We start from the raw sequence: 17,152 nt of genomic DNA, 5'->3' as shown, positions 1-17,152 counted from the left end.
ACCTTTAGCGGTCTCTTTGATTGCTTATTTATTTACATGTCTGCCTTCTTCTTTTTCCTCTCTGTAAAAACCACAGCATGAACATTTTCTGTTATGCTAATGGTTACCGTATTGATTTTGCATACTGACATAGAAACTGCAATTATTACCTGACACCTTTTGATTCGGCTTTGATTCAGGGGATTTAATCCAAGCTGAAGCTGAAGCTGTTTTTCTGTTTTATTACATGTGAGTGGCAATTATAGTTTCACAAATTAGACAAATGACAGAGGAGGCAGCAGGAGAGTGTGTATTGCATGTTGTTGTACTGATGTAAGGTGTTGTGTTTAGGCTTAATTGACCATGTCTATTCTTCTTTAAAGATAATCTTATAAAGCTTGCTTGGCACCTTGATTGTGTCATTTACAAGAGCTAATTTGGCTGGTCAGGAAAATGATCAGTTTTACAATTATTTAGTTCTTTCTTCTTCCTCTACTCTTTGGAACTGTGTTATTTATTTAATTGTTTACTACAAATGGCCAAAAGTGAGAAAATTCTAGAAAATTCCCATGGCATAATGACAACAAAATAAAGCATAACATATTATTAACCAATATTGATTAACAATTAATACTGAATTATTTTTAAACAATAAATATTGAAGTGGTTTATTTTAATTTGACTATGTTTAGATTATTAGTTAAATATAAATAAATTATGTTTTTCATATTCATATTTACATATGGGACAGGAGTAAAATAATACAATCGATACATAAATGTCTTTTAAATAGTTGCAAAAAAGGCTTGATACGTTTTAATGTGACCTTAACATAATAATAATAATAATAATAATAATAATAATAACAATAATAATAATAATAATAATAATAATAATAATAATAATTAATAATATAAAAGAAAAGAGATTAATACAAAAATAATAATGTAACAAAATGAAACAACTGAAATGTTTAAGCTTTCATAAAGATCACTTTTATAAGGAAATAAAAGTGCCCATAGATGAAGAAACACCAATATCCTTAATAAATTACGTCCCTCTTCTTCTCTAAGGTAATGTCCTGTCAACCAAAAATTATGTAATTATAAAAAAAAAGACTGTTTTTATATAGTGTCTAATGAATTTACAAAATTAAGTTTGGATATAATTATTAAAGGAATAGTTCACCCAAAAATGAAAGTTCTGTCATCTCATTATTTACTCACCCTCAAGTAGTTCCAAACCTGTATGAATTTCTTTATTCTGCTGATCACAAAAGAAGATATTTTGAAGAATGTCAGTAACCAAACAGTTTCTGGTTCACATTGACTTCCATAGTATCCATTGTATTTACTATGGAATTCAATGGGGCCCATCAACTGTGTGGTTACCAATATTCTTAAAAATATCTTCTTTTGTGTCATCAGAAGGAAGACATGAAGGATGACAGAATATTCATTTTGGGTGGTCTTTTCTTCTTTAAGCCTCAACAACTTTGTTGTTGATTGTTCTCTTTCTTCCAGACTCCAGTAAAGAGGAGCCAGCCTTGTTTAAATACATCAGGTCCATTGTTTGTGAATCCACTTCCAAACTCCTGATCCACCTGGTCAGCATGGTGCAGGAATATAAAGACCAGTCTGGACCCCTGGTGCAACAACACCTACCCGGAAATGTCCTAAGCAAAATCCCAAAAGAATGGAACTACATTCCACAAGATCCCAAGCTGAATGAAACCAACACAAGTATGTACAGCTTTCTCCATCCATCCATCCATCCATCCATCCATCCATCCATCCATCCATCCATCTTTCCATCCATCCATCCATCCATCCATCCATCCATCCATCCATCCATCCATTTTTAACTACTGAAAATATCTATTGTACATTTACTTTTGTATCTATTGTACATTTGATTTAGCCTTATTTAAGATTAACAAGAAATCAAACTATTTCCTCATTCTTTCTTTCTTCCAATCAGGCAGCATAAATCTAGCTATCCAAGCCCTCTCATTTATCTTCACCCACCTTCCATCAACCATAGCCTCCCTTCCCCTGCCTGTGCGCTTCCTGTTCACTGTGGCTGAGAAGAGGCTTTCCCAGCATGCCAGACAGCTGAGGTCTACTGGCCTCCTCCTCTGGGTCCTGTTGGTCTGCCTCTGTCAGGATCTAGAAAACGGTGACACCCTTGAGCTCCTGTCTGGACAGCCCCTGGAGAGAGGGGCCAAGGATAGGCTAAGTCTGCTATCAGAATGTCTGCAGGTCAGCCTGGGCCAGCAGAAGGGCGTTCCCAAGCCTCTGGTCCATAAGGTTCTCCAGGGCCTGGAAGAGAAGAGGCCCAAATGGACCTCCATGCAGCTGCAGAAGGCACGAAAGCTTTGCTGCGAGAGGTGAGATTTTGAAATGAGCCTGATGGAATATACTCCCAATTAAACCAATAATAACAAATTCATTGTTAAGCTTATTCAGCATATGAAAGATGATTTCCGTCTTTTTGCATTTTAATGTTGTTTATTTAACTAGTTAACTAATCGAATATTGTCTTCATTGTCTAGCTGCTGCCAGTTGATATTTTGATGTCATTTTAAAGACTTCAATCTCATCCTTCATTCATTTTGAGAAGTTAACTTCACCCTTCATCCTTTGGCAAAATAATGATGTATTGTTTTCTGTGTTTTCTTTTCCTAGCCTGTAGCTCTTCGTTTCAAGCTTTTTGATATGTGTACTTCAGAATGGGTTTGATGTCACCCACAGGATTTGAGTGCAGAAATCTGACTTGAATCACTGAAGAAAGTGTTGCAATCCTTGAATCATGTACTTTAAATCATCTTTAAATCATCCCACTATACTACTATATACGCACTATGCACTTATACACTATGTACGTATGCTCGATGTATTCAACCATGTAGTTGAGTACATCAAGTATAATTGAGTATTAAATCTGCAACATTTGAGTGCATGAAATGTCCAACATTCCACACTTGCGGATAAAGGGATAGTTCACCCAAAAATGAAAATTGTCATCATTTACAGTAGTCCCCCTTAAGTTGTTCCAAACCTGTATGAATTTCTTTCTTCTGCTGAAAACAAAAGATGATTTTTGAAGAATGTTGGTAACCAAACAGTTGATGGGCCCCATTGACTTCAACAGTATTTTTTTTCCATACTATGGAAGTCAATGTTTTGGTTGTTTGGTTACCTATATTCTTCAGGAGTTTCAAAAATTTTAATGCCTCATACCCCAAAATATGTTATACCATTCTGAGGGACTTCTAAATTATACAGGTGTTATACTATAAATCTTTCTTTCTTTCTTTCTTTCTTTCTTTCTTTCTTTCTTTCTTTCTTTCTTTCTTTCTTTCTTTCTTTCTTTCATCTGAACTTTTCTCCAGACCTGAGTATGAAAACCCTTGCCTTAAATAATGATCCTGTACTAATAATTTCTTCAAATGATTGATTTTTGAGCACTTTTGAAAAGTGACCTATACTTCATGCTATTTTTCACTGTTGGGAAAAAAAACAAAAAACAAACAAAACATAGTTTTACCGTATATTCCAAGTCATGCCCAGAACAAAAGCTTAGAGTTAATTAGCCTTATTGAAAATGATTTAGCATCATAACAAAGTTAGGGAAAAAAAAAAAAAAAAAAAAAACTTTTAGTGTTCCGAGAAACGCTGCTCCCAATGACAGGAAAAACAAAACAAAAAAAAAAAGGAGTGAGGGCAAAAAAAAAAAAAAGGACGATAGCAAAAAGGAAGAGTGATTATGTATCGCCTGTCTTAGACAGTCAGTGGAACCATTACTATTCATTAAAATAACCTTCACTTTCAGGCACTGCCTCCGGTGTAAACAATCAGCGTACAGTGTGTCGGCGGAAAGCGGGTTTTCTGAAAAACACCCACACCCCAGCTTGTCAACACACACACACAAATGCATACACACACACACCTCCCTCATCTCTTGTCTTTGCAAAGTAATTTGTAGAGGAGAAGATGATTGTTCTCCATCACGGTGACCCTGGCAGGCTTTGACGGCATGCATGCACAGATGAAGATGAATGCAGTGGATTCCGTGGGCGGAGGGGGTGTTCTGCTTCTTTCGGGGCACATTGGTCCTAATGACGTGATTGATAGCTTGTCCCGGATCCGACGGGCCTCTCATTAATCAAGCCGCTGACTGGATCCAATCATTTGCTTCACCTGCACACTGATGGACAGGGAAGGATACAGGCACAGGTGCTGACACCCCGTTCACCGGCTGGGCTGCCCAGGGTCTCGCAGCTTTTCTCTGTGTCATTGAAGCTAAAGGCCTGCCTGACAGGCGACACATTCCTTGTCACTTTGTGATTGAAAAATAAAAAAAGGAAGGAAGAAGGAATGAAGGGAAACAATGACAGGGGGTGTATCGGATGGAAAGCGTGGTGAGGGTGATGAGGCATGTTGGATAGAGAGGAAGGGCACGAGAATGGGTACGTTGAGAGGACCTTGAGGTTACAGCAAGTAAAGTTACGGCACTGTGTCTCTGACTCTTGAGAGAAGACTCTTGTCTTCTGACTTTTTTCAATTTCTTCATTTTTGTCCAATGAAACTTGATGTAAAAAGAAAAAATGGTCACAAATAATGTGACACAACTGTTTTGCCACTACTGGCAACAGCTCTTGGCAATTTGCACTGAACATGTGCAAGTTTTTGTGTGGAACGTGTAAGTGCAAACACAACAATGCCCACTTCAGCTCAGTGCTAGCAAATATTGACAACAGCTACTCGTATTTGGATATTTGATCCCATCACAAAAGATCACAAAAGCTACAGTAAATGTCATTTGATTGTTTTGAATAAAATGTCTTTTGTGGCATTGTGGCATTTTTTAAAGAAATTAAAGCAATCAAACAATTTATTTATTTAAATTTTCGAATTTTAGGTTCGATTCTCAGGGAACGCAAGAACTGAAAAAAATGTGTACTTTGAACGTAACGTAAGTCGCTTTGGATAAAAGCATCTGCCAAAATTAATAAATGCATTATTATTAGTAGTAGTCGTAGTAGTAGTAGCTCAAACAGTTAGGAATATTGGACCCACTTTATATTAAGTGGCCTTAACTACTATGTACTTACATTTAAATTAATCATTTGATACAATGCACTTATTGTGTACATACATGTTTTTACATTGTACTTATATTTTAAAAACACCTGCATGTAATTACATCTGTAATTAATTTCTGTAATTACATTTATAATTACACTGTTGACCCATTCCTTAACCCTTAAACCTACCCATACCACCAAAGCTTTCCCTAACCTTACCCGTACCCCACCTCAATAGTTGAAAATGTGTTTTGCAATTCAATATGAACCCAATAAGTACATTGTACTTATTTTTTGATGTAAGTACATAGTCGTTAAGACCACTTAATATAAAGTGGGACCGGAATATTGCTAGTGATGGCAAGGTCATGGGTTCGATTCTCAGGGAACGCAAGAACTGAAAAAATGTGTACTTTGAATGTAATGTAAGTCACTTTGGATAAAAGCGTTTGCCAAAATTAATAAATGCATTATTAGTAGTAGTCGTAGTAGTAGCTCAAACAGTAAGCAATATTGCTAGCGATGGCAAGGTCATGGGTTCGATTCTCAGGGAAAACAAGTACTGATAAAATGTGTACTTTGAATGTAATGTAAGTCGCTTTGGATAAAAGCGTTTGCCAAAATTAATAAATGCATTATTATTAGTAGTAGTCGTAGTAGTAGTAGCTCAAACAGTAAGGAATATCGCTAGTGATGGCAAGGTCATGGGTTCGATTCTCAGGGAACACAAGAACTGAAAAAATGTGTACTTTGAATGTAATGTAAGTCACTTTGGATAAAAGCGTTTGCCAAAATTAATAAATGCATTATTATTAGTAGTAGTCGTAGTAGTAGTAGCTCAAACAGTAAGGAATATCGCTAGCGATGGCAAGGTCATGAGTTCGATTCTCAGGGAACGCAAGAACTGAAAAAATGTGTACTTTGAATGTAATGTAAGTCACTTTGGATAAAAGCGTTTGCCAAAATTAATAAATGCATTATTAGTAGTAGTCGTAGTAGTAGCTCAAACAGTAAGCAATATTGCTAGCGATGGCAAGGTCATGGGTTCGATTCTCAGGGAAAACAAGAACTGAAAAAATGTGTACTTTGAATGTAATGTAAGTCACTTTGGATAAAAGCGTTTGCCAAAATTAATAAATGCATTATTATTAGTAGTAGTCGTAGTAGTAGTAGCTCAAACAGTAAGGAATATCGCTAGCGATGGCAAGGTCATGAGTTCGATTCTCAGGGAACGCAAGAACTGAAAAAATGTGTACTTTGAATGTAATGTAAGTCACTTTGGATAAAAGCGTTTGCCAAAATTAATAAATGCATTATTAGTAGTAGTCGTAGTAGTAGCTCAAACAGTAAGCAATATTGCTAGCGATGGCAAGGTCATGGGTTCGATTCTCAGGGAAAACAAGTACTGATAAAATGTGTACTTTGAATGTAACGTAAGTCGCTTTGGATAAAAGCATCTGCCAAAATTAATAAATGCATTATTATTAGTAGTAGTAGTAGTAGTAGTAGCTCAAACAGTAAGGAATATCGCTAGCGATGGCAAGGTCATGGGTTCGATTCTCAGGGAAAACAAGTACTGATAAAATGTGTACTTTGAATGTAACGTAAGTCGCTTTGGATAAAAGCGTTTGCCAAAATTAATAAATGCATTATTAGTAGTAGTCGTAGTAGTAGTAGTAGTAGCTCAAACAGTAAGGAATATCGCTAGCGATGGCAAGGTCATGGGTTCGATTCTCAGGGAAAACAAGTACTGATAAAATGTGTACTTTGAATGTAACGTAAGTCGCTTTGGATAAAAGCATCTGCCAAAATTAATAAATGCATTATTAGTAGTAGTAGTAGTCGCTCAAACAGTAAGTAATATCGCTAGTCATGGCAAGGCCATGGGCTCGATTCTCAGGGAATGCAAGAACAGATGTGTACTTTGAATGTAATATAAGTCTTTGGATAAAAGTGTCTGCCAAAATTAATAAATGTAGTTTTAGTATTTGTAATATGTACTTATTTAGTATTAGTATTATTTTAATTATTATAAATTGTAAAATCATTTTAAAATCAAATTTAAAAAAAACTATATTAATTAAAATCTCCCTTTGAAAATGAACTGGGATCTTGCAGTTACAGTGTAAAATTGCCTTTAGAAGTGTTTAAATTGAGTAATATAATAACCATTTTCCATTTATTTCATGTTAACCCCCCTCTCCCCTTTATGTGTTCCTCCATCAGTGTGTTGGAGCGTGTGGAGAGCGGCCCGGCGCAGGATAGAGGTGGGCCCGCGGAACTGACTGAGCATAAAATAAGGCAGTTGCTGCTGGAGCTGTGCCATAGAGCAGGTGGCAGCCAGCACCTCCGGCAAATCCATCACAGCATCCAGCTCAATGAGGTAGCGAATTGCTGTTTTTCACCAAGCAATTAGGTGGCTGTTAGCCTGAGGCAGACAGTGTGACCTGAAGCTGTGGGGAACGCATGTGCAGAGCTGCTGCGCGGAGACACAACCGCATCCAGATGCTGCTGCGAGGCCTCTCGTAACAGCCTTGACCTGATTTAAAAAAACGATTGGGAAATAACAACTTAAACAACAGAAATAACAGAAATTAAAGGAAAAGATTCATGAATTAGTCTACACTTAAACTACACCTCTATGCCCAATACCCCTTGCTCTACTTAACAATAAGAATACATCTTGGGAAATTAGTACAACTCTCACTTAGGACGATTCTTTGTGTCATATCTATACATATCTTTGTCCTCCTCCAATGTCCTGTTTTCAAATCCTATTCCTAGATAGACTGATTAATTTCTACCATTGTCGGCCAATTACTTGGGGAATAGACAGAAAAGAAATGTCCATTATGTCCAAAATTGGGTATGTAATAATTGTTGAAATGTACTAATTTGTCCGATGATGTGTTTAAGAATTCTGTAGAGACTCACTGTTAATTTGACCACTTTAATAGTGTTTCAGTTTTGCTTAATGCAGTCTAGTAATAATATGTGTCCAGGTTTCTGTTCATTTGTCTGGACCGGAGTGTATTTCGATTATGAGCCTTTACGTTGTGTTTCTTCATTCTCTCTTTTGTAGGGTTTACTGAGGTCCGTCCTATCGCCTCTTTCAAAGACGAATACGCTTCCGGACTCCCCATTGGGACCTGTTGTCTTCTCCTCTGAAGCAAGCAACCAAAACCACCATATATCCCAGTTTAACCCCTTCACCGAGTTCAATTCTATCGGCCCCAACAAGTTCGATCAGGTTGGTCCTTTGTTGTTTATCATGTTTTGGTCTCTCAGCCTTCAACTCGAGGTGCTTGCGAACACTTGTTGTTCACATAAGTTTTATTTCCAGCAGTTCATTAATGCCGTGAACTACTTCTCTTCTTCTACTCGTTCACGCTCGAGCGAGTGTAACTTTCCGTCAAGGCCACCAGGCAAGGTGAATATAAGAGAGAGACTAAGAGACTTCAAACTGCTTCTCTAGGATGAACTCGACAATTCTCCATAGGTCGCTCTGTCCCTAAGCTATATTTTAGTGTGAAGGGAAGACACAAAGCAAAACATTAAAAAAGGTTAACCAAAAGAGCAGAGAATTTGAAAACACTTGAAAGGTGAACTCTTCAAGTGTGATATGGCTTTGAACAAAGGGTGGGAAAAAAAAAAAAAAAAAAGCATCCCTTGCGTGTTGAAGACGGTGTAGGTTGAAGGTTTAATTACAAGAGCCATGGTCCTCTTTTGGCTTTCTCTTAAAGGTAGGATAAAGTTTTCTCTGCTCATGTCATGAGACTTTTTGGAACGTCTTTGAAGCCGGAAAGTCTGCAACCTTCTTTTTTTAAGGGGAACTTTTCCTTTCATTATCTTATTTGGCTCAGAGTTTTGCGTCGGTTAAAATGCGAGTTCTTTTCCCGTCGTTCAGCACTGGCTGCGGCACTCTTAATCCCTTTTGTTTTCTCCTTATCGCTCGCGCTCGCATTGCTTTGCATAAAACACCTTATTAAGGGGATGATTAAAAAGCCTCCTCGCCTTCAGGTGGCTGCGCTGTTTGTCAAATCAAATGGAGGCAGAAAAAACAAATGCCGATCCATCAATCAGCCAGTCGGAGAATAGGAGGGGCTGGCACACTCCTGTCCTTTTGTCAATAAAAAGAAAAAAGAAACTCAGTTTCAAGTTAAGAGTGACGTTCTGCCTATCAAAGCAATCGGATTTCATTTGGCTCCCTAACAAAGGGACGGTCCACTCGTGGTTGAGGGAAACCTTGGGCTGCTTGCCACGAACAACGGCGAGAAGAATAACGACTCCTCTTGCAAAATTGATTTATCTTTTTATAAATGATGGTACATCCCTCCCCAAATGGATTTATAAATTAATTGCTGTCTTATTGGAATAAAAACCTTCTTGTGCAGACATGATAGATAGATCGTGTTGGGGCGGCCTTGTTCGGGACCCCCTCCTCTTTGGTTAGTCCAGCCCAGCTGGAGCAGTAATTTACTGATCATATTAACTCTGATTAATAACGAACAATACTCGCTGCTCATTTATCAACAGGCTGCTATGGGTGAGAGGGAGTGGGATTGGGCCCAACTGCTGCCAGCCTATCAGAGCACGAGTCAGGTGACCTTCACGACGCTGCTCGCTAACAGGTAATGGCTGCTGCTTTCGTTCGCACACAGTCGCCCCCTCCTTTCGCTTACACACTGTTGAAGTGCTGCCTGTCATGTCCCACCGTGTTCTGCCGTAATGAATGTGAATATTATGTGGAGAGGATAGAGGGATCCTGCGACCGTTTGAATGTGTGTGTCAGCTTCTAAAGGCATTATGGTTTGCCTGCATATACCTCATCTGAGTTTTTATGTATAGGTGTTGCCGTCTCTATATGAGTTTCCTTCAAGATTTTGATTCTCAGAATGCGGGCCTAAAAGTTTAGTAAAGAAAGCGCTTTTCCACTGAAAGCTTGCTAAAGCAGCTCAGCTCCATCATAGTTTTGAGAAAAAAAAAAAAAGAAAAGCATATCTGAGCTCACTGTGTGGAGAAAATGAAGTGTCTGCGTTTTTTAGAACTGAGTGAAAATCACAATCTGACATGTCAGACTGTGTCAGAAGATAATTTTGAGGTTACTGAGGGATCTTGTGTGGTTGAGCTTTAGTTTAAGTGTGATACATGTATGCCGTTTTAAAAGGATATCTCAAACCAGAGCCAGAGTTTGATCAATTTGCTCCAAATGAGCAGTGAGTTCAGTGTTAGTTTGACAGCTTGTCAAAAGAAAATCAGTTTCAACCACTGAGTAAAACAAGATTTTATTCCACAGATCGAATATCAATTCTTAAACAATAATTGTAGCCTGTTCCTATTTCAGGAAAAAGTGGAAGAGTGTATCTATATTTTAGGTCCCATTTCGATTTTTTTAATCATTTTTTTTGCAATGAATGAATTATATATATATATATAAATGACAAGTATAGGTTACACTTTATTTTAAATTGTCCTTATGTACTGATATTATTATTTAACAACATGTAGGCTACTTACTATAGGGTTAGGGTTATGACTAGGGTTTGTTTTAGTTACATGTAACTTAGACTTCCTTTATTGATCCCCGAGGGGAAATTAAAGGTGCTATAGAGGATGTTTTGTTTTATACATTTTTGCAATATTACTTGAAACTGTCTTTACTAACTGATAAAAGACTCTTTATTAGGTGCACTGAAAGGAATAATATCAATATACATCATCTGTGCACGAGGTAGGGCCTTAAAAACATCAGCCAATCGTTTGTGTGATCATTGGCCCTCTGACTTGTCAATCACTGCCATTACGTTCCTTGTAAGAGACGCGCGCGGATTGGCCCTCTTGCCCAATCATGGCAGTGATGGATTAATATTATTCCTTTCAGTGCACCTAATAAATAGTCTTTTATCAGTTAGTATAGACAGTTTCAAGTAATATTGCAAAAATGTATAAAACAAAACATCCTCTATAGCACCTTTAAGGTGTTACAGCTGCAACAGAAAATCAAGACAGCACATAGGGCTGGGCGATATATCGCATGAGATTGTCACGCACATTTCGTCAGTAAAGCCGGTAAATCGCCATCACCTGCTTTCAAATGGAGCGGCATTTAATAGACAGAGCCGTAGTTCACTGACAAGCCATGCAATATCGCGTTCATATCGCAGATGAATCGCCTTTGATAATGAACGCGATATTGCGTGGCTTGTCAGTGAACTACGGCTCTGTCTATTAAATGCCGCTCCATTTGAAAGCAGGTGATGGCGATTTAGCGGTAATCAGGGAACCGGCTTTACTGACGAAATGCGCGTGACAATCTCATGCAATATATCGCCCAGCCCTAACAGCACACATGACAAAAATAGGCAATACAATCAATCATTAATCTCAATAATCTGAATGTCATTAATTACAAAATACCATACAATGACCTACTTAAAGGGTTAGTTCACCCAAAAATGAAAATTATGTCATTAATGACTCACCCTCATGTCGTTCCAAACCCGTAAGACCTCCGTTCATCTTCGGAACACAGTTTAAGATATTTTAGATTAAGTCAGAGAGCTTTATGTCCCTCCATTGAAAATGGAGCGTCACTGTGGAGTGAAAGCGGATATACAACAGACCCGGAAGAGAAGACAATGCTGAATAAAGTCGTAGTTTTTGTTATTTTTGGACCAAAATGTATTTTAGATGCTTCAGAAACTTCTTACTAACCAACTGATGTCACATGGACTACTTTGATGATGTTTTTATTACCTTTCTGGACATGGACAGTGCACCGTACCTACACTTTCAATGGAGGGACAGAAAGCTCTCTGACTAAATCTAAAATATCTTAAACTGTGTTCCGAAGATGAACGGAGGTCTTACGGGTTTGGAACGACATGAGGGTGAGTCATTAATGACATCATTTTCATTTTTGGGTGAACTAACCCTTTAACATAATGAACTCAAAAACACCTCCTAAATATGCATAATTTACTGTTATTACTATAATAAGTACATGTAATGTGTAACAAAGACACTAAAATAAATTGTTACCCAAGTATATTTTTACAGGTACTTTTTTTTATTATTCAGTGAGGTTGTAAAAGATACATAAGCATAATTATGGCATACTAATTATTGACTCATTTAATATACAATAATAAATATACAATTATTGTTGGAATAGGTTTAGTTAAATGCTGTCACAGAACAGGGTATTTTTGAACGGGGTATTGTTTTTATCTTAAGTAGTTTATTTACTTACAATTTAATGTCAAATCACATGTTTTATATGAATTAAAGAAGAGTGGATTGGATCAAATTAAGAACTTTTGATAGGGAATTGTGTCAAATCTGGGACTCATTGCCAATGCCCCTACCACACAGTCTAGATTCTGTAGTTTCCACATGGTAGTGCAGCAGGTCAGTAGAACATGGACCTATTTCTGCGTACCTGGCAAATCACCTGCCCAGTCCAACTTGGAGAGCGTCCAGATGTTAGTGTTTCCTTCACAGTGGGGTGGAACCTCTGAGAGCATCTTTCTATGTTCAGTAACTCAATGATGGAGCACCTGCCCTCATGGCCGAGCAGAGGTTCAGAAGAGGGATGAAAGAAAGTAAGGTGAAGGACATAAGGTGAAGCTAGAATGCACTTTGGAAACATAGAGATTCATACCGTATTGTTTAGTTTGTAAAAACGGGGTCCATAAACCATTAACATCATTATTAGTCATTAAGTTCCAGTTGGGGTTTACATGTCACCTAATTTCATGTTTCTAAGCCCACTTGACATGAGTAAGGTCATCAGAATTTGATTCATATAAAAACAATTGAAGTCTTTGAAGTCGGCATAAAATGGATGTTGCAATAGTCTTTTCTTCCCTATTGTGATGTGCAAATGAAACAGCTTCTTGAATGAAAACTTGTGGATTCCCCATGAATGTCCATGAGTGAGTGAATTTAATGGGAAACCTGGTGAAAAAACTAGAACAAAGCCAAGAGAAAGTAGTTGTAACACAAGTCCTAATGAATGGAAAAAGCAGTAATAGGTCATGTAGTAAATGTTAGACACTAGAGATCCTCTCTGGAGACTGAGGATATATGTAGGTCTTCTATATGCAGAAACTTTGCGATCTTGCTGTCTATTGAATAGCGTTGAGAGTTCTGAGCTGTTTTTATCTGAACATATTGATCTCTCCAACTTCTCTCTTTTCAGTAATTTTTTAGTGGTGTCAGGTTATGAGAGGAATATTTTTATTTTATATTTATATTCTTTTTTTAATAAATAAATAAAATAAAATAAAATAAATGCTGTTCTTTTGAACATTCTAGTCATTAAAAAAATCCTGCTAAAAATGTTTCACAGCACAACTGTTTTCAACATACTAAGAAATGTTTCTTGAGCAGCAAATCAGTATATTAGAATCACTTCTTAAGGATCACGTGACACTGAAGACTGGACTAATGATGCTGAAAATACAGCTTTACCATGACATAAATATATTATATATTTTAAAACATATTCAAATAGATAGCCTTTTTAAATTGAAATAATATTTCAGAATATTCTGTTTTTATTTTGAACCATATAAATTATCATGTTTGGTCATGATTGATGAGTTCAATTTTGGACTGTTCCTCAAATAAATCACGTGATGTGTAATGTAGTGCATATGGGTTATTTTTTATTACTTTAAAAGTCCCTTTTTGGAGCTTGACAGCCCCTGATCACTGAGAAGTACCTTGGTATGGGAAAAAAAAAAAAAAAAAAAAAACAAAACAAAACAAAAAAAAAACATTTGTGTGTCCTAAAATAAAATAAAATATAATGATAATAACATCTTACGGGCTTGGACTGACATTCACTGTATATAATTACAGAATTGTTGGGTGAACTATCCATTTAAACATTAGTACATATTTCTGTGGCTCTATGAGGAGTACATTCATCTGGTTCCATATAAATGAGACGTGCTCCATAATGCGGTCTCAACTCCGTCCTCCCATTCTCCCTCTCGGAGTGTGTGTGAGAGAGAGGGAGAAGATTTACACAGGTGTGGGTGTCCTTTATTGTCACCTGTCATTTGGCTGTCTGTGCCAGCAGTGTCATAAATCATTCTCAAATGGAGCTTTTCAGCAGAAAGCGACTGATTAATGTTCCTGTTCTTCCTCAGACTAGCACCTGACACCCCGAGAGACAGCTACAGCAAACTTCTAGACATGACCCACACAAACTTTTTTGCCAGAGATACAGTGCTTGGTGACAGGAAGGCTTTACAATAACACCTAGGTTCAATGATCTGTGCTTGTGTTCACATTCAGATTTGCATTCTTGGTACATTTTATAATACATTTGCTGTAGGATACTCCTATTTGATACATATCTGGCTTTCCTCCATGTAGCGTTCTGTAATTTGGCAATACTTGCATTTGTTTTGCCATTTACTGTCTCTGCGCACACTCTTTTTTTTATGTTTTTGTAAAGACGTCTCTTATGCTCACCAAGACTGCATTTTCTTTACAGTAAAAAAATTACAGTAAAAACTTGTGAAATAATATTACAATTTAAAATAAATGTTTTAAACTGTAAACCTATAAAGTTTTCCATATCATATTTGATACTCCAATTTTCAAGGCTTCTAAATTATCTACATGATCAAAACTTCACAAAACCTGTTGTACACAATCTTTTATATCATCTTTAGTGATTTTTTTAAAAAAATGGAAAAATAAGAATAATTGTTATATTGTTAGTAATATTTCAAGTTGAACCTTTAGTGGACTGAAGTAACTAAGGTTTTTTGTTTGTTTGTTTGTTGTTGTTTTTTTTAAGAAAAATCATGTTAAAATGTATCAGCTATGATACATCAGGCTTTTGAGGTCTCTCAATCATCATTTTATTACATTGTATTATCCCCCCCCACACACACACACAATAAAAAAAAAAAAAAAAACTACAGAGCTTTAATAATAAAACTAGCATTTAGACCCCAAATGACGTTTGCTCAAATTAAAAAAATAAATAAATAAATAAAAAATAAAGTTCTCTTTGTCCAAATGACATGAAACTTTGTACAGTTGTTAATACTTTCTAGATCTACAAATTTAAAGACAAAAAAAAAAAAAAAAAAAACAATTGGAGTGATATCTTGTTTTTATGTTAGTGTAGAAAAAAAAGGCACAATTAGGGTATTTGGTATTTGTCTGCACAGTAGCCTGGTAATACCAGACTCTGCTACTTCACTTTGCTTCGTAGACAGAGTCTGGAATGGCATAATAGAGAAGTGTTTTCTCTCTCGCTAGGGGGCGCTTGTCTGAAGTTTAAAATCATTGGTTACCCGTAAGCCAATCAGATACGTTTAGTTATGACGTATGTTATGCTCCTGTACAGCCGCATCGAAGTACAGACATCATGCATCGAACTCAAATCTATGATTGAACTTCCACTGTAAACCTGTTGTAAACACATGATGATGCGAGCGAAATACCGGAGTGAACATGGCTGTAAACGACTTTTGCAGATTATGCGAAGTTAATGCATCCCGAAGTTTGCATCCCGTGTCTCGTTTCCCATTTCCGCGGTCGTTTCGGGTTTCGATTGCTCTAACCTACAATGTAAAACTCGGCGCTTAGCATCTACGTCACGGCTCTCAGCCCGCCCTCTGTTCGTTGATTGGCCCGGCTGTTTCCAGACCGTTGGCAAACAGAAAGCTCTGACGCTGTATCAGACTGAGTACAGAAGCGAAATGAAATTGAGCGGAAGTAGGAAGTCTGACGTAGTCAGGCTATCTCCACAGACCCCAGGCAACAAAATGTAATTTTGTAACAAAATAATTGTTTTTTAAAAAACAAATGTAATTTTACTCTGTTTATTAATATTTTTAGTTTTCGGAGAATTTATCATATCTTTTAAATTTATATAAATAAATATATGTATATATTTTTTAAATAGGTTTTCATACAAAAACAGCTTTTTATGTAAAATTCACTTTATAAAAGACCCACATTTCTAAATTTCATTCATGGGGATAACATGGATAATTTGACATGGTTTAGTGATTTTTGCCCATCTTTTGGAAAATGCAGTTTTAAAAGTAAAAAAAAAAAAAAAAAACTATCACTTTACCAGGAAATGCTGCAGAGCTCCAATATTTGCTATGTGCTATTTGACTGACTGAAAGACATCTTCAGACATTTTTTTTTTTGTTGGATTTATATCTAAAAAATATACTGTACTGAAACAAATAAGTTTCTCAAAAATGTAGATTTTTTCCATTTTCAAAGTGGGGTCATATCACAATGTAACAATATTGAAAAACCTTTTTTTTTTAATTACAAAAAATACTAAACTTTGACAAAAAGTAGCTTTTATTGTTATAATTGTGATTTCGTAATATTTAGACATGAATCCAACTGAACAATACTTGTGAAAAGATGTCTTTCAGTCAGTCAAATAGCAGATAGCAAATAGTGGAGCTCTGCAGCATTTACTGGTAAAAGTGATAGTTTTTTTTTACTTTTAAAACTGCATTTTCCAAAAGATGGGCAAAAATCTTACACTAAACCTTGTCAAATTATCCATGTTATCCCTATGAATGAAATTTAGAAATGTGGGTCTTTTATAAAGTGAATTTTACATAAAAAGCTTTTTGTATAAAAACCTATTTAAAAAAATAATAATAATTTATTCATATACATTTAAAAATATGATAAATCCTCCAAAACCTGCACAAATGTTGAGTAAAAACAAAAAAAACAATTATTTTGTTACAGAATTACATTTTGTTGCCTGGGGTCTGTGGAGACCCCAAAGACCCTGAGTGTAATTCCCAAACGAAGACCGCACAAGGGTTAAATATCATCCTACTAGCATTATTTGGAAATTTTTTGACGTTAAAAAACTACTGTCAGGATTTACTAAAAAAACGCAGTGAAAAATTACCTCTGAAAAGGCGTGGACAGTATTGTTTTTGCATCTGACCTTATTGCATATGCATTTGTAGGAGTTTCACTTTCAGACGCAGAACTTATGGGAGGAGAGTATTTAAATGAATCACGCAAGGTGATTTACTAAGGTTCGTGCTAGTCATTTTAGTT

At 36.4% G+C, this 17,152-nt stretch overlaps 1 protein-coding gene across 2 annotated transcripts in view; it reads left to right on the top strand.

Annotated features, from left to right (window-relative positions):
- The window catches only part of kiaa0825 (KIAA0825 ortholog), a 188,106-nt gene that overhangs the window by 79,430 nt on the left and 91,524 nt on the right, over positions 1-17,152 (top strand). For both annotated transcript variants that reach the window (XM_048189167.1, XM_048189168.1), the window contains exons 15-19: positions 1,503-1,721; positions 1,960-2,368; positions 7,295-7,451; positions 8,151-8,318; positions 9,605-9,699. In XM_048189167.1, the coding sequence (XP_048045124.1) occupies positions 1,503-1,721; positions 1,960-2,368; positions 7,295-7,451; positions 8,151-8,318; positions 9,605-9,699 (1,048 nt within the window). The remainder of the gene's footprint in view (positions 1-1,502; positions 1,722-1,959; positions 2,369-7,294; positions 7,452-8,150; positions 8,319-9,604; positions 9,700-17,152) is intronic.

The sequence above is a fragment of the Megalobrama amblycephala genome, linkage group LG4 (genome assembly GCF_018812025.1).
Source record: "Megalobrama amblycephala isolate DHTTF-2021 linkage group LG4, ASM1881202v1, whole genome shotgun sequence".
Taxonomy (NCBI): domain Eukaryota; kingdom Metazoa; phylum Chordata; class Actinopteri; order Cypriniformes; family Xenocyprididae; genus Megalobrama; species Megalobrama amblycephala.
The sequence above is the reverse complement of the archived record's forward strand: the minus strand, read 5'-3'. Positions and strand labels throughout refer to the sequence as shown.